The sequence below is a fragment of the Jaculus jaculus genome, chromosome 3 (genome assembly GCF_020740685.1).
Source record: "Jaculus jaculus isolate mJacJac1 chromosome 3, mJacJac1.mat.Y.cur, whole genome shotgun sequence".
Lineage (NCBI taxonomy): Eukaryota > Metazoa > Chordata > Mammalia > Rodentia > Dipodidae > Jaculus > Jaculus jaculus.
In genome coordinates, this window is record NC_059104.1 from 86,027,811 (window position 1) to 86,048,810 (window position 21,000).

The 21,000-nt window shown below is 48.4% G+C and overlaps 2 protein-coding genes and 2 long non-coding RNA genes across 9 annotated transcripts; 3 read left to right on the forward strand and 1 right to left on the reverse strand.

The window, feature by feature from the left end:
• Positions 1-3,147: 3,147 nt before the first annotated feature.
• LOC123459572 lies at positions 3,148-6,837 on the forward strand. Of its 2 annotated transcripts, none has more exons than XR_006636343.1 (3): positions 3,148-3,204; positions 5,860-6,200; positions 6,757-6,837. It is a non-coding gene; the product is annotated as an uncharacterized LOC123459572 (long non-coding RNA). The 2 variants fall into 2 exon arrangements; XR_006636342.1 differs by having other exon boundaries at positions 6,762-6,837.
• A 729-nt stretch (positions 6,838-7,566) lies between these two features.
• Foxred1 (FAD dependent oxidoreductase domain containing 1) lies at positions 7,567-14,326 on the reverse strand. Of its 5 annotated transcripts, none has more exons than XM_004665469.2 (11): positions 14,172-14,326; positions 13,301-13,518; positions 12,172-12,282; positions 11,545-11,663; positions 10,555-10,649; positions 10,167-10,268; positions 9,407-9,483; positions 9,089-9,249; positions 8,778-8,907; positions 8,481-8,585; positions 7,567-8,240 (listed from the first exon to the last, which is right to left on the reverse strand). In XM_004665469.2, the coding sequence occupies exons 1-11, from the start codon at positions 14,254-14,256 to the stop codon at positions 7,986-7,988; spliced, it is 1,458 nt and encodes a 485-aa protein (XP_004665526.1). In that variant the 5' UTR covers positions 14,257-14,326; the 3' UTR covers positions 7,567-7,985. The 5 variants fall into 5 exon arrangements, with proteins under 5 accessions (XP_004665526.1, XP_012805844.1, XP_045002270.1 ...); XM_012950390.2 differs by having other exon boundaries at positions 7,567-8,258; XM_045146335.1 differs by having other exon boundaries at positions 12,163-12,282.
• Positions 10,181-14,323, forward strand: LOC123459533. Its single transcript, XR_006636322.1, has 3 exons — positions 10,181-10,273; positions 10,593-10,686; positions 13,806-14,323. It is a non-coding gene; the product is annotated as an uncharacterized LOC123459533 (long non-coding RNA).
• A 200-nt stretch (positions 14,327-14,526) lies between the features above and the next one.
• Srpra (SRP receptor subunit alpha) lies at positions 14,527-20,615 on the forward strand. The gene is made up of 14 exons (XM_004665467.3): positions 14,527-14,732; positions 15,283-15,366; positions 15,926-16,089; positions 16,299-16,459; positions 16,673-16,829; positions 16,947-17,100; positions 17,304-17,395; positions 17,485-17,603; positions 17,733-17,819; positions 18,209-18,381; positions 18,476-18,689; positions 19,049-19,212; positions 19,292-19,390; positions 19,540-20,615. Exons 1-14 carry the CDS (start codon positions 14,616-14,618, stop codon positions 19,666-19,668), a joined length of 1,914 nt encoding a protein of 637 aa, XP_004665524.2. The 5' UTR covers positions 14,527-14,615; the 3' UTR covers positions 19,669-20,615.
• Positions 20,616-21,000: the final 385 nt, after the last annotated feature.

Consider the following 21,000-nt stretch of genomic DNA (forward strand, 5'->3'; position numbering starts at 1 on the left):
ATGACATCAATAGGCATGAATGAATTACTACTAAGCACAATGTAGATGAATCTCATGAAACATATTTACGTGCATAATGTCATTTACAAGGAGTTCCTAAGATCTAATTTCATGGGCTGGGCAGATGGTTCAGTGGTTAGAGGCACTTCCTTGCAAAGCCCTGGCATGCCCATACTCACTCACTCATTCCTTCTCTCTGTACTTACAAATAAGGAAATAAAATTTAAAAAAAATCTGGGGCTGAGCCAGGTGTGGTGGCACATGCCTTTAATCCCAGCATTTGGGAGGCAGAATAAGAGGACCACTGTGAGTTTGAGGCCAGCCTGCAAGTACAGAGTGTCAGGTCAGCCTGGGCTACAGTGAGATCCTACCTCAAAGAAAGCAAAAAACAAAATATCTGGGGCTGGAGAGATGGCTCAGCGGTTAAGGCACTTTTCTGCAAAGTTTAACAACTAGGATTCCATTCCCCAGTGCTCATGTAATGAATGCCAGATGTACAAAGTGGCACATTCATCTGGAGTTTGTTTGCTGTGGCTATAAGCCCATTCATGTTCTCTCTCCCCCTTGCAAATAAATTAATAAAATATTTTAAACAATTTGATTTAATGGACCAAATGTTTAAAACCAGACAAAGGTATTCAAATAGTGTCAGAAGTCAGGATAATAATCACCCCTAGGGGCAGGCAGTGATGGGAAATGGGCACAAGAGGGCTCTGGGGTCCTAGTAATGGTTTACTTACCGGTCTAGACATAGGTTGCCCCAGAAAACCTGTGAGAAAGGGTTCGGGAGCACTCTTAGGACCTGTGCATGTTTCCATATGTATGTTCTGTGTCGTTCTTTCAAGATTCTAAAACTAACTAGATATAACCTCTGAGTCATTTCGGGGAGGTGTCTCACCTGGAGTACTCCATACTTCCCCTCTCAGTTCTTCTCTGGTGCATTGGTTTACCTGTCACCATGAGAACCAGAGGACTGAATCCGTCCTGTTTCGTGTCCTTTTGGTACTTGACACAGTGGGTAGTCCCTGCTGGATATTTATTAAACGTTGAACATCCTCAACTCTAAATAAAGCTGTTCTTACAGAAACCAAAGCCAACCCCAGGAGCAGGGGAGTGGCAAAGCATGTAAAGAGAGGGTTTTAAACTCTTTCGCGTTAAAGACGGAAACCACCTGACAGCTAGAGTATCCCCGCACCGGCGTCAACTGTCTCAGAACAGGGGACAGTGGGAGAGTCGTGGCGGCGGCCAGGTGGAAGGAGCTGGAGACGGAAGCCGTTCCCGGGGGCAGAGGCGCCCTGGGCCGGAACAAGGCCTGCGGCTGAGTCCGTGGAGACGCGGGTCCCAGCCCTCCCCGGCCCTCGGTCCCGCGCCCCGCTCACCTGCGCGGCCGGCCGGTGCAGGCCGGGCCGGGAGCTGCGCGCGCCGCCCGCCGGGATGCCGGAAGCCTCGCGGCACCGCCCGCCGCCCGCCGCGCCCCACGCCGCGCGCCGGCCTGTCCCGGAGCGCGAGCCCGGCCCCCAGCCGGGGGGAGGGGGGGCTGTCCCGGCCGCAGCGACGGAGGCCCTGCCGCGCCCCCAGCCCGCCACACCTGGGGCTCAGTCCGCACGCCAGAGTTCGCCCAAAGTCACCGTGAAAGCCCGCCCCTGGAGCGCTCTGGGGGAAGGACAGCGAGGAGAGAAAGGCCTCCACCACGGTAGAGGCATGCCTTATTTTCTTTCATGCAGTTGAGATAAGAAAGGCTCGGAGGGCCTAAACGGCTTTGAACCCTGATCCTCCTGCCTTCAATTTTCTGGTGGTGGGATTACTAACCACTCTACTTGACTGCTAAAACCTTGCTTTTGTTGTTGTTTTTCTTCCGAGGTAGGGGTTTGGTCTGCTTACCTGGAAGTCGCCATGTAGTCTCAGGTGGCCTCAACTCAAGTTGTCCTCCTACCTCCGGAGCACTAAGATTAAAGGCGTGTGCCACACGCCCAGCAAAAGACTTTTTGTTTGTTTGCTTGTTTTATTTTTCCGAGGTAGCGTCTCTAGTCCAGGCTGACCTGGAATTCACTATGTAGTCTCAGGGTGGCTTCAAACTCATGGCAATCCTCCTACCTCTGCCTTCCAAGTGCTGTAATTAAAGGCGTGTGCCACCACGCCCGGCAAAAGCCTTTTTTAATGAGCTCAGAAATCCTTTTGGCTTGGCAGATCCTCGTTGCCCTGGAGATTCCAGGAAGGGACCCTCATGGTCCAACAGGACAGCATTGACAAGTACAAGACATCCTCTGAGGTGGCTGGGTGTTGGGATAAAGACAAGGGTTTATTTCAGTGCCAGGGATGGGATACCTTCCAGTGAGTTGTTGGCCAATGAGGTCCCTGATGCCCCCCAAACATTACAGGCCATTGCCGAGGCCTTTGATTTCTCACCAGGAATAGATGATAAGACCCTATTGCAGAAGACTCCACATACTTGGGCTGCAAGGCCACTGAGAAATCCTGCTGGAGCTGAGCTGTAAACCTCCTCCATACAGCTGACAGAAAGCTGGAAGAAGCCATGCTGCATGCAGTTCAATGGGAGAGAGAGAAATCACCAGTGAAGATACCCAACAGCGAACACTGCACGCCTTATATTTGGCCAGCCAGGCCAAATGAGCCAACAGGTGCAATAGTGACACATCCGTTTTGGGGGAAACCAGCAGCTCTCTAATTTGACTGGATGGGAGGGAATATATCCCTGATACTGAAAACCTACAACAGGGATAGTCATTAGCCCTAGGGGTGTAATGTCTCCTGGTGTCTGGCTAAAAGTATATACTATGTTCACCAAACAGCCCAGAGAGCACTTCTCTTAATGTTCATACCCAAATATTAATGCTACTCTCACTTTTGGTAGAGAACCTTCTCTTTTCAGATGACAGTGACCTTGGGATGATTCAGAAGGCGCCAGGGTGCTGAGAAGAAGTGACAGAGAGTGCTCCACACTGAAATATATCAATCACACCTTCTATGGCTCAGGATCCATTGTGAAAGAGGTGGCAGAAAGAATGTAAGAGCCAAAGGAAGGGTAGGACTCCTTACAACATGTTCCTCAAGACACAGAATGGCCTGGACATCCATGGCCTCACAGTGCCTGACACTACTTACATGAGACCATCATAATAGAAGGAAAAGATCATGAAAACACAATAAAACAGAGACTGATTGAGAGGGCAAGGGGATATGATGGTGAGTGGAGTTTCAAAGGGTAAAGTGTGTGGGGGGATTACCATGGGATATTGTTTACAATAATGGAATTTGTCAATAAAAAAAATTAAAAAAGAAAAAAAAAGGCTTGGAGCCAGGCATGGTGGTGCACACCCTTTAATCCAGAGGCAGAGGCAGGAGGATCACTGAGAGTTTGAGGCCACCCGGAGACTACATAGTGAGTTCCAGGTCAGCCTAGACTAGTGTGAGACCCTACATCAAAAAACAAACAATCAAAAAACAACAACAAAAGGTTGATGGCTTGGTTCAGGCCCTCATAATTTAAAAAGCAAGGTAGAACTTTAGGCCCCTGTGGTGGTTTGATTCAGGTGTCCCCCCATAAACTTAGGTGTTTCAAATGCTAGGTCCCCAGCTGATGGATATTTGGGAATTAATGCCTCCTAGAGGGAGTGTATTGTTGGGGGCAGGTTTATGGGTTTTATAGCCAGTTTCCCCTTGCCAGTGTTTGGCACACCCTCCTGTTGCTGTGGTCCACCTTATGTTGGCCAGGGGATTATGTCCACCCTCTGCTCATGCCATTGTTTTCCCCTGCCATCGTGGAGCTTCCCCTCAAGCCTGTAAGCCAAAATAAATCTCTTTTTCCCAGAAGCTGCTCTTGGTTGGGTGGTTTCTACCAGCAACACAAACTGGACTGCAACAGTAAAGTAGTACTGAATGGGATTTCTGATAGACACCTGACTGTGGCTTTGGCCTTTTGGAGCTGATTTTCAAGAGGAATGTGGTAGGATTTGAAACCTTGGTTTAAGAAATGCTTTGCAGTGCCATAGTACAGCTTGATGGACTATTCTGGTCTGAGCTCCAAGACCTGAATACAGTAAGAACTATGGGCTGTGAGGTTTGGCTTATGAAGGTGAGAAAGAGCTGTGCCTGGACTGGGCTAGCAGTTTGTGTGAGAAGCTTGTTGTTATGCCCATGTTCTGAGAAGTTGTGCAGGGCTGCTTTGCATAGAAATGAACTGGTGTGAGCAGAGGGATATGGCACAGAAAGAAAAATCTTTGGGTGAACCGTTGCCTGTTCAGCTGCAACTGAGAGATTACAACCTATGAGACTGGGCTAGCTGACCTGCGCTGGGGCAACAGGAAGAATGTCGATTCTTTTGAAGGGGCCTGAGTGCTCAAGGAGTGCCCTGTTCTTCAAAGTCTGTTTTATTCACCCCTGGATTAACAAATTGGCACCCTACCTGGTATTGTGGAGTATAAGAAATGCAGGAAAGAAAGGGTCATTGAGTTTGCAACACTGTCTTGTGTTTTGGAAATGGCCATGGACAGTGTGAAGCAGGTTGCCTGCATGGAGACCCCCTGAGGCCATGAGGATGAACTGTGGATTGCAGTGGAGACCCAGTGGAGATGCCAGGACCACAAGATGGCTGCCGAGGAGCTGCCAGCCCAGTCAAGTTTTCCAGGACTGAGAGTAGCCTAGCTGGAGGCAGAATTGGAACTCCAGAAGCTTGTTGCTGGTTTGAGTTGTTGGACTTGGAGCTAGAGTGTTTGATGTTTGCCCTGTTTAAATCTTGTATTGGTTGAATATTTCTTTGCCAATGCCATCTTTTGCAGTGTGTTTATTCTATGCGATTATGGTTTTTTTGGGTAATTTTTTGGTATTATGGCTCTGGATGTATGATCGTCATCGGAACTGATAAAAAGTATGGGGACTTTTAAAGTTGAATGAATGCACTGCATTTTACATTATATATGGTTTATCAGTTTATGGGGGCCAGGGGCGGAATATGATGGTTTGATTCAGGGTTTCCCATAAATTTAGGTGTCCTGAATGCCAGGTTCCCAGCTGATGGAGATTTGGGAATTAATGCCTCCTGGAGGCAGTGTTGTTGGGGGTGGGCTTATGGGTATGACAACCAGATCCCCCTTTGCTAGTGTTTGGCACACTCTTCTGTTGCTATGGTCCACCTTATGTTGGCCAGGGGTTGATGTCCACCTTCGGCTCATGCCATCATTTTCCTGTCATCATGGAGCTTTCCCCTTCAGCCTGTAAGCCAAAACAACCACCCTCCTCCCAAGCTGCTCTTGGTTGGGTGATTTCTACCAGCAATGCAAACCTGACTGTAAGAGGCTGGATGCCCTTGACCTCCCCACCCCAGGCCTTCTACTTCCTCACCGTGCATGGCATCCCTCCCCCCACTCCTGGATGTGAGGCTTGCCTCTATCTTTTACATTTCATTCTCTCTAATGGCCACCTTTTTTTTTGGGGGGGGGGCTTCGAGGTAGGGTCTCACTGTAGCACAGGCTGACCTGGATTTCACTCTATTTTAAGGGTGGCCTTGTACTCAGCAATCCTCCTACCTCTGCCTCCGAAGTGCTGGGATTAAAGGTGTGCACCACCACACGTGGCTTCCAATGGCTACTTCTGAGAAGGGAGGAGGCTCTATTCTAGTTTACTTCTCTGTAGCTAGCTGGGCCTTAAACTGGGCTTCCTGAGGTCACTACTGACCTACTTGGTTCTGAACCCTCATGATATGTGGCATTTCATACCAGTGCCCACTTCTTAGTTTCCATGGTCCAGACTACTGAAATTTCTCCTTCCTATATGTTGGTGGGATCCCTCCAGCTTCCCTGCATAGCCCTTTCCTCCCTCCACTGACGATACTGTCCATTACAGGTCCCACTTGGGTGCCCTATGGGCCCTCGTTGTTTGCATGCTCCACACTGGACCAGTTCATTTTGTTCTCCCTGTGTTCGGCTCTGTAAGAAGCACCACATCCATTTAGCTGTCCATCCAGAGTGCTAGGAGTTACCTGACTCCATTTCATGTCATCACTGTTGCTGCTTGACACCATGACAGTTCAGGCACTGGTGTCTCTGCTATGTGGCCTGCAGCCACAGCACCATCTGGCCTGCCTTGACATCTGAACCTTGTTCTTCCTATGGGAGCCATGGTGATGAACCCCAGAGCTCCTTCCTGTGCTGATGCTGAGCATCTCAGCCAGAGCCTTCCACATGGTAAGCACTCCACCGCTGCTGGCCCCTTACCAGAGGGACTATATGGACAGAATTTATGCCATTATGGAAGAGGGAGAAGGGCTCTGCTTATGCCTGCTGCCATCTCTTAAGTGAAAGCAAGCACTTATAGACATCCAATCTGCTGACCACTGCACCTTAGACTTTATAGCTGCTGGAATAACAGTAACGTTTCTGTTTACAAATTGTCCCACCTAAGGTATTTGGTTACAGCAGCTCAAATGAACTAAGCTACTGTCCTTGAGTTATTTATTTTTTTTTAAATTTATTTGAGAGAGAAATAGGGAGCTATGGTGGTGGTGGGGGCAGGGAGATAAAAAGAGAATGGGCATGCCAGTGCCTTCAGCCACTGTAAACAAACTCCAGCTGCATGTGCCACCTTTTGCAGGGGGCTTCTGTGGGCCCTGGGGAATGGAACTTGGATCCTTTGGCTTTGCAGGCAATGCCTTAGCCACTAAACCATCTCTCCAGCCCTGAGTTTTGTTAATTCTTGTCTCTGCACCTTTGTATTCACTTTGTTAACTGCCTATCCTTTAAGTTCAGCCCAGAAGGACAAATTTCCTTGAAAGCTGCTTGGCAAAACACTATTCCCAACTGTGTGCCTCCCAACCTAGAAGAGGTGAGTGCCTTGAGGCTCATTTTAGCTCTGCAGTGGTCACACACTATCTAGGAGTAAGGGGAGAAGAACAGGACAGCCACATATTATGCAGGGTGAGGTGGAACCCGCCCATAATCCCAGCATATAATAGGTGAAGGTGGAGAATAAAGAGTTCGAGACTTGCCTGGGTGACATAGTGAGGCTGTTTCAAAAGAAAGATACACTTGTAAGCTTTGCTCTTCTGGCTGGCTTATCTTTCATATGTAAACCTGAGTTTGGCCAGGAGTTGAGTCTTAATAAATACTGATTAAATGAATGATCCCATCCCAGTCCTCTAGAACCCGTGTTCCTACAAGAACTTGGAAACAGGTTATACTAGATTGCAAACAGGGAGCCTCCTGGACTTGTGCAAATGTGACCACTTGGGTTTGGATGCCCAGAACCCACATAAAGCTGAACACAGTATGAACATCTGTGATCAGTATTTTTTTCTCTGCAGTGGTGAACAAGATACCCTGCATCAGACAAGATGGAAGGTGAGGACTTACACTTGGGGTTGTCCTCTGACCTCAACATGTGTCATAGCACACACATCCACATACATGCATACAAAAAACCCATCAAGATGTCTCCTGCATAGGACCTAAGAACAGTGTCCAAGACGCCAGTGCTGTGCTCTCAAAAGATAGCAAGACACTTCCCAAGTTTCTGTCAGGGGAGGAAAGAGCAAAAAGAACAGAAGACCAAAGGGAAGAGTCAATACATGTATTGATTGATGAAGAGGTTAACAGACAAGTCAATAAATCTGGGCCAGACTGATCCAGAATGCTCTGTGCCTGGGATCTGCCCAAAAGGTCAGAGACCCTTTTTCAGCACCAGGCAGGAGCCAGTCCTGTGCCCCATACTCAGGATGCCAAATATACTGACTACCTTAGGGGTGTCATTTCTGGGGTCCAATCCCACCACTTCCTACTGGCCTTGGCCTCATTGCCTATGCTTATGTCCTGCCCAGTCACATAGGAGCAGAATGGCTTGGCTGGGAGGGCAAGGGAGTTGGAGGGAGGAATGCAGGCCAGGCACAGTTCTGGAAGGACCAAAGCGTGACCATGGGCCAGAGTGAGGCAACGGTGATACGTGTGTCTGTGAGGCCCAGGGAAGAGGTTCCACACTCAGAGGATATTGTAGTCCTGTAACTTCTCTCCCAAATAAAAGCGGCTGAAGAGGAAGGGGCTCATGTTGATGGTCTCGAACCCACCCTGCAGCACCATCTCTGCCACAGCTCGACCGATGCCAGGCGCATGCTGTAGCCCATGACCACTGAAGCCCGTAGCGAAGTACATGTTGACAACCAGTGGGTGGGGGCCCACCACACCATTCTGATCAAAAGTGTTGTAGTCGTAATAGCCAGCCCAGGCACTGTGAACCTGTGGGTGCATAAGACACTGAGGTTCTCAGTGAAGCTGCAGATATGTGCAACCCACACTCCAGGCCAGAGCCAGCTGCTGAGGGGTTCATAAAATTGATGGATCCAACAGATTACTCAGCAGTTGTAAGATGGAGCAAACATGACAATGAACAGGTCTAAGGGGACCAAGATAATCCAGTATTATCCATTCTGTCCAATATCTAAAACTAAACAGGAAAATCTACCCCTTGCTAATTACCTTTAGAGTCTCAAAAGCTGGTACCCTCTGGGCCAAATGGGGCAACACCTTCTTCTGAAAGAAATCATGGTCCACTTCTAGGTTTGCTGGGTCTGGTTCCTCCTCCTGGGTGCGTGGGGACAAGACTTACACTGTTATATAGCCTGGAATACAGGGGCAAACCCAGACCTCACTGAGCCTTTTAGCCATTCTTTTCAGTGAGTCCCAATTCTAACCTTAATAATACAGCACAGGGCTCTCCAAAAGGCCAACCTCTTTAATGGCAACTGCTCTATGTCTCCGTGCAATATAGCTTACCTCAGTGGGGCTACAGCCACCTAGGTAGTTGCTGCCCAAACCTTCCCGGCGGAAGTAGACTCCACTGGTGTCTGCAACCAATGGTGCCTCCAGGCCTGGTCCCTGAGGGCAGTGCCATAAGTACACATACCTGCAATGATTGGGAGAGTTAGGACTTTGCAGTAATAGCAAGGCCACCAATCCTCTGTCCTACCCCCTGCCCTTAGATACACACATACACATGTATGCAGGTACAATGCACTCACTCACCCCAAACTTTTGTATTATTTCTTTCTCTCACCAACCTCCTCAGCTGCCCTGAGGGAAGCTACCTTTTCCTTGGCTCCACAGGTAGCTTGGTGCCCTGCAGGGTGCCAGGCGGTCCATTCCCAATACCAGCCAGTTCTGCAATTTGCCCAGACCAGGCTCCTGCAGCATTGATTACTACGGCACACTCCACTGGCTGGTACTCTAGGCTATTGTCCATCTTCACCTGCAGGCACCAGAGGAGGAGAGCAAGTAAGGCATCATGAGAGGCCCATACCCCCCTGGGCTTCATGTCACCAGTGCTGGAAGGCAGGAAGGCCTTCCTCTTCTTGCTATTGCCTTTGTCCCACTGTAGTGAGAAGTGCACAGGCTTGGGGACTTACGTGAACTTCATGGATCCTTTTTAAGATCACTTCTTCCCTGCTTGAGGTCTCCATGTGGCTAGATGAAGTGATGAAACCTATAGGAAAAGAAAGAAAAACTAAGCCCTGTGGGGATGAGGGGATAGCTCAGGAGCAGAGCACATTTGTACTATACACCAGGCCAAGTTCCACGCCCAGTGTCCCCATTACCAAAACAAACAAACAAACAAAACCACTGAGGCAGGAAATGTGAATCTACTGGTCCACCTTCCCACCTTTTTTTCGGGGGAGGGGGAAGAAACAGAAAAGGTCTCATTTAACCCAGGCTAGCCTCAAACTCACTATATAGCTGAGGAGGACCTTGAACCTGTAGTCTTCCTGCCTCTACCTCTCAAGTGCTAGGATTACAGGTATATGCCAGAACATCTAGGTTATGCAGTGCTAGGGATATGACCCAGGGCAACACTCTACCAACTGAGCTACATTCCCCAGGCCTCCTCTCCTCCACTGATTGTGTCAGGAACGAAAGTAGGAAGGGCAAGCACTGTCTCAGATACTAAAGAGAACACAGATCAGAAAACTAGGGTGACTTTAGCTACACAGGGACAAGACAGCACTGGAGCTGTTAATAGAAAGCAGCTCAATGAGGAGTGAGTCGGAGTACCCTGAATTTGTCTCTCAAGAACAGGCTGTTCCCCATCCTGGCTGAGCCTGTGAGAGTAGGATAGGTCTTGCCCTGGTCACTGAAGACACAGCGGATAGAATAGGTATTTGGACTCACGTGTCACCTCTCCCTGGCAGAAAAGGACTCCCATTGACTGAACCTTTCGACGAAGGCCATGGAGCAGAGACCAAGGGTCAAACCAACCTTCATCCTCCATTCCTGAGGTAAGAAAAAAGAGAACTCATTAAAAAGACTAGAACCCAGCCTCTCCTAATGTATGCCTGGTCCTATTCCTGTATTGTTCTAGAGCTTAGAAACAGGAAGAAAGCACCTTGACCAACTACATCAGAGTCCAATTATGCTGAAAGCCAGAGAAGGGATGGTCCGGGGCAGGCCTTGTTCCTCAGGAAGAAAGCTGCCCCTTTTCAGTGTGGTCATAGCATGCAAAGACTTCCAAACCAAGTAGCCCTTCAATCCCCATCTTCAGGGAAAAGGTGAGTCTCACCATAAGATGCTAGAGCCACTCCCTCTGTATTTATCCAGGGAAACTTGTTCTGTAGCTGTTCAGCAGACATTAGACAAATCTTGGCCCCTTCCTGCCTGAGAGAAATGTATGCAAGTGACTATAGGAATTAGGGTGAGTATGAGGGGGGGAGGAACATGGACCCTGACTCCATGAGAGAGATTCCAGTGCACCGATGGCACTTCTCCTACTTTATCTCCTTTTGTGACAGCGTGTGGAACTATGTTCCATTTACTCCTGTCCAAATGCCTTCCTCCCCACTCCCTAATACAATCCCATTCTCCTCAGCACACATGTCTGTGCTGGGACACTGTCCACCAAAGGCAGAAGAATGTGGCTGCTAAAACAAACACTCCCATGAGCCAAGGTGCCATTTGCCAAATCTTCTGGCCCCTGTTTTTCCACATGTAAAATGATAATGTTCTGATGCGATTAGAGTGTTAAGAAAGCCTGCATTGCACAGATACACAATCTTGATTGATTTTGAGGCTCACAAAAGCAGAGTTGTCAAAATCCACCCTGCTTTCATATGTAAGCAACAAGCACTTATATTTTAGTTTATGGGTGCTCCTGTGCTATGTTGGCAGAGCAGAATGAATGCTACAAAGATTGAATGGTTGGCAAAGCCTAAAATATTTACCACTTGCCCATTTGCTGATATCTAAATTAAGGCTGTTGTTAAAGTTCCTGTTCTCAGGCCTCTCCCCTGAAATTCTGTTCATTAGGCTTAGGATGTGTCCCTAAGCCAATCTTATGATCTGGCAAGTGTAGGCACTATGGTCTACCATGTCTGGATTGTAGCACTCACCACAGGACACTGAGGGTCTGTGTGTGTCTGTCTCTCCTGACAGTCTGAGCTCCCAGAGAGGAAGCACCTGTGATATCACCTCAGCTTCCCTGCTCCTAACGTGGTGCAGGAGCTCCCTGCATGTGTGAAGCCAGGCCGAAGCTCAGGGCTGCACTGGGACCCACCTCTGCACTCTGACCTTGTTCTCTAAGGATGCAGCATCCTTTTCTGAAGCCAGCACGAGATAGCCTGCAGGGTTGAACTTAAGGTCCACTGGAGGAGCATCCACCACAGCCAGGTGCTCCTGCATGCACAGAGAAGCTGTTCTTACAAAGAGCTGCTGTGGGGCTGGAGAGATGGCTTAGCGGTTAAGCGCTTGCCTGTGAAGCCTAAGGACCCCGGTTCGAGGCTCGGTTCCCCAGGTCCCACGTTAGCCAGATGCACAAGGGGGCGCACGTGTCTGGAGTTCGTTTGTAGAGGCTGGAAGCCCTGGTGCGCCCTTTCTCTCTCTCTCCCTCTATCTGTCTTTCTCTCTGTGTCTGTTGCTCTCAAATAAATAAATAAATAAATAATCTCTCTCTTTAAAAAAAAAGAGCTGCTGTGAAGAGGAGCTTTCCTGGCCTCCTCACTGTGGATTCCAGGGTCACTGCTCCAAAGTAGAAGCCCTCCTCTAGTCAAGAACACTGGGAAGAAAGGCAATGCTTTGTTGTCTCAAGAACTCCTTTTCTATGGATCCCTTTGCCAGCTCAGCCATCCTCTCTAGTTTAAAGAAGGGGTCACCACCTCAGCCCCCCAAAACTCACTGCACATACATTGATGTTCCGTAGAAAGTTGATTGAAAAGAGGGATAACTGGATATTCTCAGGTAAGGAGAACTGCTGCCAAATCCCACCCACAGAAAGCCCTGTGGAGGCCTTTGAATACTGTAAAGAGACAAGAAAAATTGAGGTAGACTAGCATGTTGTCATATGTGAATGAAATCCTGCAATGGAAGCTATAAGTTAAATGTATAAGTAAAGAGGAGCAGAGTGGATGAACCTGCATGCAAGCCAACCAGCAGCCCAAAGATGAACACAGTGCTTACAACCATCACTGACAGTGGAACAAAGGTGAATCATCTGCAAAGCGCTGGGCACAGTGGACTATATGATGATGGTCTAAAAATCCAAGGGCAGGCAGGAGGTTGACATCTGATTACTAATTAAAAAATAAAAGGATAGGACCACAAGTAGAGCTGTTGCCAACAGCAATGTCTTATTTATTTTTCCCTGAGGCAAGGTCTCACTGTATCTCAGGATGCCCTAGAACTCTCTCTATAGTCCCAGGATGGCCTTGAACTCACAGCAATCCTCCTACTTCAGGGTCCAGAGTGCTACCATGCTCAGCTGCAAATATTTTAGAACAGAGCCTGAAAGAAGGTAGACACAGCTGTTTGCATTAATAAGTAGCTTGAATGCAGGCTGTCTTGGCTAGGCCTTGTCATAGAATCAACATTGTGGAGTCTGCTTTCAAAAGCAAAACCATAGATAACTGTAGTGGAGCATGTATGTAATACCAACACTCAAGCAGCTGATGCAGGTTAGGAGGGTGCTGAGTTTGAGGCCAGCCTGGGATTAATTGTGAGACTCGGTTTCAAGGGGTGGGGTGGGGGTGACAGAACACAAAGGAGAAAAACAAAACAAAACAAAAGACCTTCTCTTGCTAAAACAACAACACAAACCCAAAATCTTACTGCCAAGGTTCTTGGTTTAAGGAAGACCCTGGGAATATTTCTCAAGGTCCAAAGCACAGTTCTTTCCCCTCAGCCCTTCAAAGACTTTCTTCCTTCTCCTCTTTATCCATTGCTTTTAGAAGCCTTCATAAAACCACACTGGCAGAAGTGAATGAATGCAAGAGATTGAATGGCTGGCCTCCCCATGACTGCCCTATCCCATATCTTACCGTGTGGTCTTGTTCCACCACTAGCACCCGAATAGCATCTCGTTTCTTTTCCAGCTTCTTCAACCAAAAGGCCACAGACAGACCAAGGATCCCACCTCCCACAATCACCACATCTGAGTGTTCTGGGGGCAAGTGGCTGGTGTCATGCAGTTCCAAGGGCTCTCCGGGGAGGATGGACCTTAACTTCTTCTTAACCTCCAACACCTGTGCTTCCCAGTCTGTGGGTCAAAGTTAGAATTAGAGGGCCTTATTTCTCCTTCCCACATGGCAGGGGGCTAAGGAGGAGCACAAGATGAGTTCAGCTGGCAAATCTCTATGGTCATCCTTCCTCATAACTTCTCATAATAACGCCCAGCAGCAGTGTTGTCACAACTTTGCTGTTTATCTATGTTCCATTAATCTCCATCTTCATGTATTATGTGCACTACTTCAAGATTCAACTTCCTAATAGCACACGTTTAACTCTTTTTACAAGGTAGGTGACTCACATATTTCTCTCCTGCAGGCTTCTCTCTACTGAGCCCCAGACTGTCAACTGCACTGTCATCTCCACTAAGGTATCCCAGGCGCGCAGAACAGCAGGTCCGGATAAACTCCATATTGCAGTACCCGCTAACGCATGATACCTCTAACTGGTCCCGTATCCTGAGTATTTATTACCAACAGCACCAATCTTCCATTTATGTAGACCATTAAGAAGGGCTTCACTGGGATTTAGGCACTTGTCTAGGCTCCATTAACTGACAGGTTTCTCAGTTCTCCCAGCCAACTCGTTCTCCTACCAGGGGGACCAGGGTCTCCAGTCTAAAGTCACATGTGTGGAGTTTGTGGGCACCCCAGAACCACTATTCCCCTCTGCTGTCCACTTTACCCAGGGTAAAACTTCCTCTACGCGTGCCCAGTCCCCGGGTTAAGCGGCCTGGGCCCAAGCCAAGCTGCAGCACTCTCCGAAACATAGCCGTTCTGAGCCGGTCTCCGCGGCGTCCGCGGCCTCCGAGCCCGACTCAGGACCTCGAGGTCATCGGCCCGCGCCCGCGCCGTCAGCCCCTTGGAGCCCCACCCCTCTACGCTACAGGTAGCCGGCTCCCGGCGAGCCCCGTCCACAGCTGCCATTGGCCAGCCTTCAGCTGACGTCATCAGGAGCGTCCTGGACGGAGAGGGGGTGGGAACCCGGCTCCGAGCGGAAGTGCGGCGGAGCGGGTTTCCGGAGCCGCTGGTGTGACGTGTCCCGCGCTTGGCGCAGCAGGAAGCGGCGGCGGTAGCGGCCCGAGCTCCCGGCGCCGGCCTCGGCCCCAGATCCTTTCCTGCTGCAGCCATGCTTGACTTTTTCACCATCTTCTCCAAAGGTGGGCTTGTGCTCTGGTGTTTCCAGGGCGTGAGCGATTCCTGCACCGGGCCTGTTAACGCGTTGATTCGCTCCGTGCTGCTGCAGGTACCACCCCCGGGGGTCAGAACTCCGGGCCCGTATAACACCGGCTCTCGGCCCTTCGACCACTAATCTTGTGCCTCCCACCCATCCTAACTGGCCGCTTCCCGGCCGCCGACACACTACTTTCGCATCTAACTCCTCCCTCAACTTTGAGACGTCCGACCACTGGGACTCTTGCTGTATCCCAGCGCCTCTTTGGGCCTTTCCTCCTCCTCTCCACTCATCCCAGGCAGATTGATTTTGTTGTTTTGAGTCTGGGTTAAGGTTGCGGTTGAGAGAACGTCTTTAAGGCCATTAAATAGTGGGCAGCTGCTAGTAGATGGTTTGTTATGACTGTTTCCTTCTCGCTCACACGTGTGCTACCCTCCCAACTTCCCTGATTTCAGCTTGGTGTCTCTCTTCTTGGGATGCTAGAGAGAAATGCTGGCCGTGGGGATAGGCTTGGTGGTGAGGGGAATGTCTAGTTCTAAAGGCCCTGGAGGGCCCAAAGTTGAGTTTTGCTGTGGATAGCTTGAGCCCTGAGACATGTTTTTTTTCTCCCCCCTCCCCCCAGGAACGGGGAGGTAACAACTCCTTCACTCATGAGGCCCTCACACTCAAGTATAAACTGGACAACCAGTTTGAGTTGGTGTTTGTGGTAAGTGGGGTTATTTTTGAACAGCAGTTACATTCTCAACATAGCCTCCATTAAGAACTCAGATTGGGGTGGGAAGATAGCTTTATTTTGGTAAACTGCTTGCCTTATGAGCATGAGAATTGGAATTTGATACCCAGAACTCACATAAAAAATGCAGGCATGTTACTCCGTCTGGAGACAGGAGGCTCCATCCTAGCTTGCTGTTAGCCACTCCTAATTGGTGATCTCCAGACAAGTTAGAATGTGGCTCAAAAGGAGGTGGACAGCATTCCTGTAGATAACAATCTGGTTTACACATACATGCAAAAGATTTAATGCTATAAACTTGCTATTGAAGAGAATAACACTAATAGGTATGGCATGAGGTGACCAAGAAAACTAGAAAGGTGAAGAGAAAAAAGAAAGCAATTTTTGGACCGGGTAGACCGCTTGGCTAACTCAGGACAGGGAAACTTGCCAGGTAGCTGAGCCTATCTGGCAGCCTAGGTTGAGTTGGCTCTCTTCCATTCTGGGCTCACATGTAAGCAGATCTCTTGGCTCTGTTTCTTCCCCCTAACAGGTTGGTTTTCAGAAGATCCTAACACTAACGTACGTAGACAAGTTGATAGATGATGTGCACCGGCTGTTTCGGGACAAGTACCGCACAGAGATCCAACAACAAAGTGCTTTAAGTTTATTGAATGGCACTTTTGATTTCCAAAATGACTTCCTGCAGCTCCTTCGGTGAGAAGTTTCCCCTTTCCAGTCTCTGTTTCCATGACTTCATGAGCTTCCTGCCTGAAGGTGGCTCAAAAGTAGATTAGGGGTTCAAAGAAACTTATAATTTGTGGTTCATTTCTGATTTTTCTGGTAGATAGGTCCTTTCTCTCAAGTCAGTCTTTTATCCCCCTCTTGCTGGGATAGAAAAATCAATTCTTCTCTTTTCTCTTTAGTGAAGCGGAGGAGAGCAGTAAGATCCGTGCTCCCACTACCATGAAGAAATTTGAAGATTCTGAAAAGGCTAAGAAACCTGTAAGGTCCATGATTGAAACACGAGGAGAAAAGGCCAAAGAAAAAGCAAAGAACAGTAAAAAAAAGGGGGCCAAGAAAGAAGGTGTGTTTGAGCTCCTTGGACATGCTGGGGCATGAAAGCTATGAACACTAATACCTGAGTTGCACCTTTTGTCATTGCTTGCCTCCCTCAAATATACACCCTATTATCCTTGGGCCTTGTGACTCCCAAGGTGTCTGGTATGTTTCCCCTTAAGAATTTGGAAGTATAAAAATGGTTGGGATTTCTTCTCTACAGTGAGGTTTCTCTTAACAGGTTCTGATGGCCCTTTGGCTACCAGCAAAACAGCCCCTGCAGAAAAGTCAGGTCTCCCATTGGGGACTGAAAATGGAGAACTTTCTAAAGAGGAGCTAATACGCAGGAAGAGAGAAGAGTTCATTCAGAAGCATGGGAAGGGTCTGGACAAGTCCAGGTGAGCAGCTGTCAACAGTTCTTTGAAGACTGTCAATCTAGCTGTATTGGTGAGCAGTCTTTGTATCATGTGTACTGCTTCTCCGCCATAACCCTGTATCCTATGATCCCTTAACAGCAAGCCTACGAAGTCAGATGCTCCAAAGGAGAAGGGTAAGAAAGCACCCCGAGTGTGGGAACTGGGAGGCTGTGCTAACAAAGAAGTGTTGGATTATAGTACTCCTACCACCAATGGAACCCCAGAAGCTTCCCTGTCTGAGGATATCAACTTGGTAAGAGGCTTGAGACCAGAATGTTCACAATTAGAAATTGGCAAGTAGAATAGGATGGTATATACCTGGATATGAGGGAGGAAGTGAACTGCATTTGGAGTTTCTCTGAATCAGAGAAGCTTTGTGGACAGGGTAAATTGTGGGCTCTTTACTTCATCCCAGTGTCCCTGATCCCATCTCCTTTCTATACCCATGCCCTCCAGATTCGAGGAACTGGGCCTGGCAGTCAGCTTCAAGATCTGGATTGTAGCAGCTCAGATGATGAAGGTGCCACTCAGAACTCCACAAAACCAAGGTAGAGAGATTGCAGGTGGGAGGTAGTGCAGATGGCTGTAAAATTGATGAACTAGCTGTATGTGTATTGGTGATGTTGTGTGCTTCCAGTGCTACCAAGGGGACTCTAGGTGGCATGTTTGGGATGCTGAAGGGCCTAGTGGGTTCTAAGAGCCTGAGTCGTGAAGATATGGAATCTGTGCTGGATAAGATGCGTGATCATCTTATAGGTAAGTTCTGAGAACTGAGCTGATATGTTTGTGGGGTAGAGCTGATTGGAAACAACCTAGTGTTTCTCCTGTACCATGTGGATTGATTACTGTTATACACAGAATTTACACATCTGCCTCATATTTCAGCTAAGAATGTGGCTGCTGACATTGCTCTCCAGCTTTGTGAATCTGTTGCCAACAAGTTGGAAGGGAAAGTGATGGGGACATTCAGCAGTAAGTATCTCCACAAGTCACAAAGAACACTTAATTCCTAAATAATAGTTACATAATGTAGACCTTAGAGCTATTAGGAAGATTAAATGAGTACATAGAACAATATGGTCCTGAGGAAAAATGGTCCTAGTCCCCTTGGAAAGATGTTGGGTGATTTTTTTGTTTACTGTCTTCTTTTTGAGGCAGGTTATAACTCTAGTCAGGGCTGACCTGCAACTCACTGTAGCCCAAGCTGGCCTCAAAAAAGCAGTGATCTTTCTTCAGCCTCCCAAGTGCTAGGATTAAAGGCATGAATCATTACGCACCCCCCCCCCCCGCCCCATGACATTGGGTATTTTTGAGTACATTCTTTGGTGTTACGGCTATGTTCCCTTTATCTCCCTTCTCAGCGGTGACTTCCACAGTCAAGCAAGCTCTACAGGAGTCCCTGGTACAGATTCTGCAGCCACAGCGTCGTGTAGACATGCTTAGGGATATCATGGATGCCCAGCGTCGCCAGCGCCCGTATGTTGTCACGTTCTGTGGTGTGAATGGAGTGGGAAAGTCTACTAATCTTGCCAAGGTCAGCACAGGGTACCCTGTTTTATTACCCATACCACACTCTACACATTTTAGAATCCTGGTTCTAGACGGCAGTTTTCTTAATTCTTTTGCAGATTTCCTTCTGGCTTTTGGAGAATGGCTTCAGTGTCCTCATTGCTGCCTGTGATACCTTTCGTGCTGGGGCTGTAGAGCAGCTGCGCACACACACTCGGCGCCTGACTGCCTTACATCCCCCCGAGAACCATGGTGGCCGCACAATGGTGCAGTTGTTTGAAAAAGGCTATGGCAAGGATGCTGCCGGCATTGCCATGGAAGCTATTGCCTTTGGTAAAGTGTGCGGTGGATCAGTTTGCAGTCAGACTTAAATGACTAAGCTTACTACTCAGAACAGGGAAGTCTGAGTAAGGTTCTTGCTGTGCTCTAATTGTGGGTAATGTGTGTAGTTAAAGGCAAAACTGACAGATCCTAACCAGAGACCTGAGTGTGTGTTCACCTTTATCCCACTTCAGTCCTTACCCTGAATGTTTTTGGTGGTGGCCAAGAATAGGACAGGTTTTTCCTCATATTACCTTGTAACTGAATCCAGTGCCTGAGTAAGTAAACAGCCAGACTAGGACATCTTGCGAGGAAGCTGGCAGTGAGCATGACGGACAGGTGCCTGGAACTGACTACTTTTTTCTTTCTAGCACGTAACCAAGGCTTCGATGTGGTATTGGTGGATACAGCTGGCCGCATGCAAGACAATGCTCCCCTGATGACTGCCCTGGCCAAACTCATTACTGTCAATACACCTGACTTGGTGCTGTTTGTAGGGGAAGCCTTAGTAGGCAATGAAGCCGTGGACCAGCTGGTGAGGGCTTGTGACCATCTCCCTTTACAACTTAAACTTTGGCAAATTAGATGGGTTGTTACATCTTTTCCCTTTACAGGTCAAGTTCAACAGAGCCTTGGCTGACCATTCTATGGCTCAGACACCTCGGCTCATTGATGGCATTGTCCTTACCAAATTTGACACCATTGATGATAAGGTATATATAAGTAGATGACACAGGACCCTGGGACTGGAGGGAGGAATGGGTTGTACAAGCAGATGGGGCCTTAAGAGAATGTTGGTTCCAGCTAACCTGTTACTGAGGTTGTGAAAAGGGGGCTTACTTATCTTCTTTGTCCACTTCAGGTGGGAGCTGCTATTTCTATGACATACATCACAAGCAAACCCATCGTCTTTGTGGGCACTGGCCAGACCTACTGTGACTTACGCAGTCTCAACGCCAAGGCTGTAGTGGCTGCCCTCATGAAGGCTTAATGTGTCTCTTGCCTAATACCAAATTGCCGCTTGTCCCAAGTCCCTACTCCGGTGTCAAGAATGTGCTTTAGACTATGTGAGCAATTTGTCTTCAAGTGTAGTACAAAGGCAGAGTGAGGAGGGAACTCCAAGGACTTGAAGATCCCTCTAATCCCACTCCCCGTTTAGCCCAGCCTCTGTCTTTAAGGAGGGCCTAATCATGTTACAATCACTGCCCAATGACCCTTCTCCCCATGAGCCTTCCTCTTCCTACTCAGGCATCCCCTTCACTCTGCTTACAGACTCAGTCTCGTTACAGCTTTGACCAATGGTTGGAAAACTCAGAGTTTTGCTAATTAGTGTGATCACAAAGCCACCTGTGCTATGGAGCAGTTTGAAGCCCCTCGCTCCATTGGGTTCAGAGGTGTCCAAAGCCAACTCTGGGTCTTGAATGGCATCCCCTCCCTCAAATACACAGCTTTCAGGTCCCTGGTGCCAGGAAGACAACCACCTCACTTGGCAGTACATGGTGGCCCATTCTTAATTGCTGCTAATTCTATATCTGATAAACTCCTACCCCATTTTTGCCCCAAAGCCACACTTCCCCTCTCAAAGGGAGCTGAGTTGCAGTGTTACATAGGCTTCTCAGACGTCCAACTCTTCCCCACTACCAGAATCCAGAGTAAGCTTTGCATGTCCACCTTCTTGGGAGAAAAGCAACTGTCAGAAAGGGTGCCTGTTGCCCCCTCCCCCATCCAACCTTTGGCCTCCTGAGCAGGTCCTGGCTTTCCTCATCCCTCTCTTCTACAGTGCCTGGTAGACAAGTGCTAAGTTGAATACAAACTCTTGTTAAGACATGTTCTGTAGCTTGGTATTACAGATGTGCTACTAGTGCAATAAGGTGAAGGCTGTCTGCCCAGAGAAATACATAATTTATATAAGAAAATAAATTTCATAAATAAACTGCCTCCTAGGTCTGCACATTATTTTATGTAGGATTCTGAACTAAAATCCAAGTCACTAGCCATGGTCCTGGGGCCCGTCTATGATTTAAAAAAAAAGAAGCCGGGTGTGGTGGCACATGCCTTTAATCTCAGCACTCAGGAGGCAGAGGTAGGAGGATCGCTGTGAGTTTGAGGCCACCCTGAGAATGCAGAGTGAATTCCAGGTCAGCCTGAGCTAGAGTGAGACCCTACCCTGGGGGGGGAAGGCCCAATAAGGGAACTGCTAATGCTCCTAGAAATTGGCTAAGTGTCCTGAGAATGAGATTCCCTCCTCCCACCCCTCAAATAAGGTGAAGAGAACTCTAAAAATTGAAGTTACAGTCTTAGTACCTTGATGCCGGCTTAGATT

What these genes read in the sequence shown, in the direction of transcription:
- Srpra (XM_004665467.3), top strand. Translation starts at nt 14,616, where the DNA reads ATGCTTGACTTTTTCACCATCTTCTCCAAAGGTGGGCTTGTGCTCTGG. An exon ending in AAAGGGGGCCAAGAAAGAAG is followed by an intron (nt 16,460 to 16,672) that starts GTGTGTTTGAGC and finishes TTCTCTTAACAG; the next exon opens with GTTCTGATGGCCCTTTGGCT. An exon ending in CATGGAAGCTATTGCCTTTG is followed by an intron (nt 18,690 to 19,048) that starts GTAAAGTGTGCG and finishes TTTTCTTTCTAG; the next exon opens with CACGTAACCAAGGCTTCGAT.
- Foxred1 (XM_045146334.1), bottom strand. Translation starts at nt 14,256, where the DNA reads ATGTTTCGGAGAGTGCTGCAGCTTGGCTTGGGCCCAGGCCGCTTAACC. An exon ending in TAGAGGAAGTTTTACCCTGG is followed by an intron (nt 13,519 to 14,171) that starts GTAAAGTGGACA and finishes TTTGACCCACAG; the next exon opens with ACTGGGAAGCACAGGTGTTG. An exon ending in GGAACATCAATGTATGTGCA is followed by an intron (nt 11,664 to 12,162) that starts GTGAGTTTTGGG and finishes CTGTGCATGCAG; the next exon opens with GAGCACCTGGCTGTGGTGGA.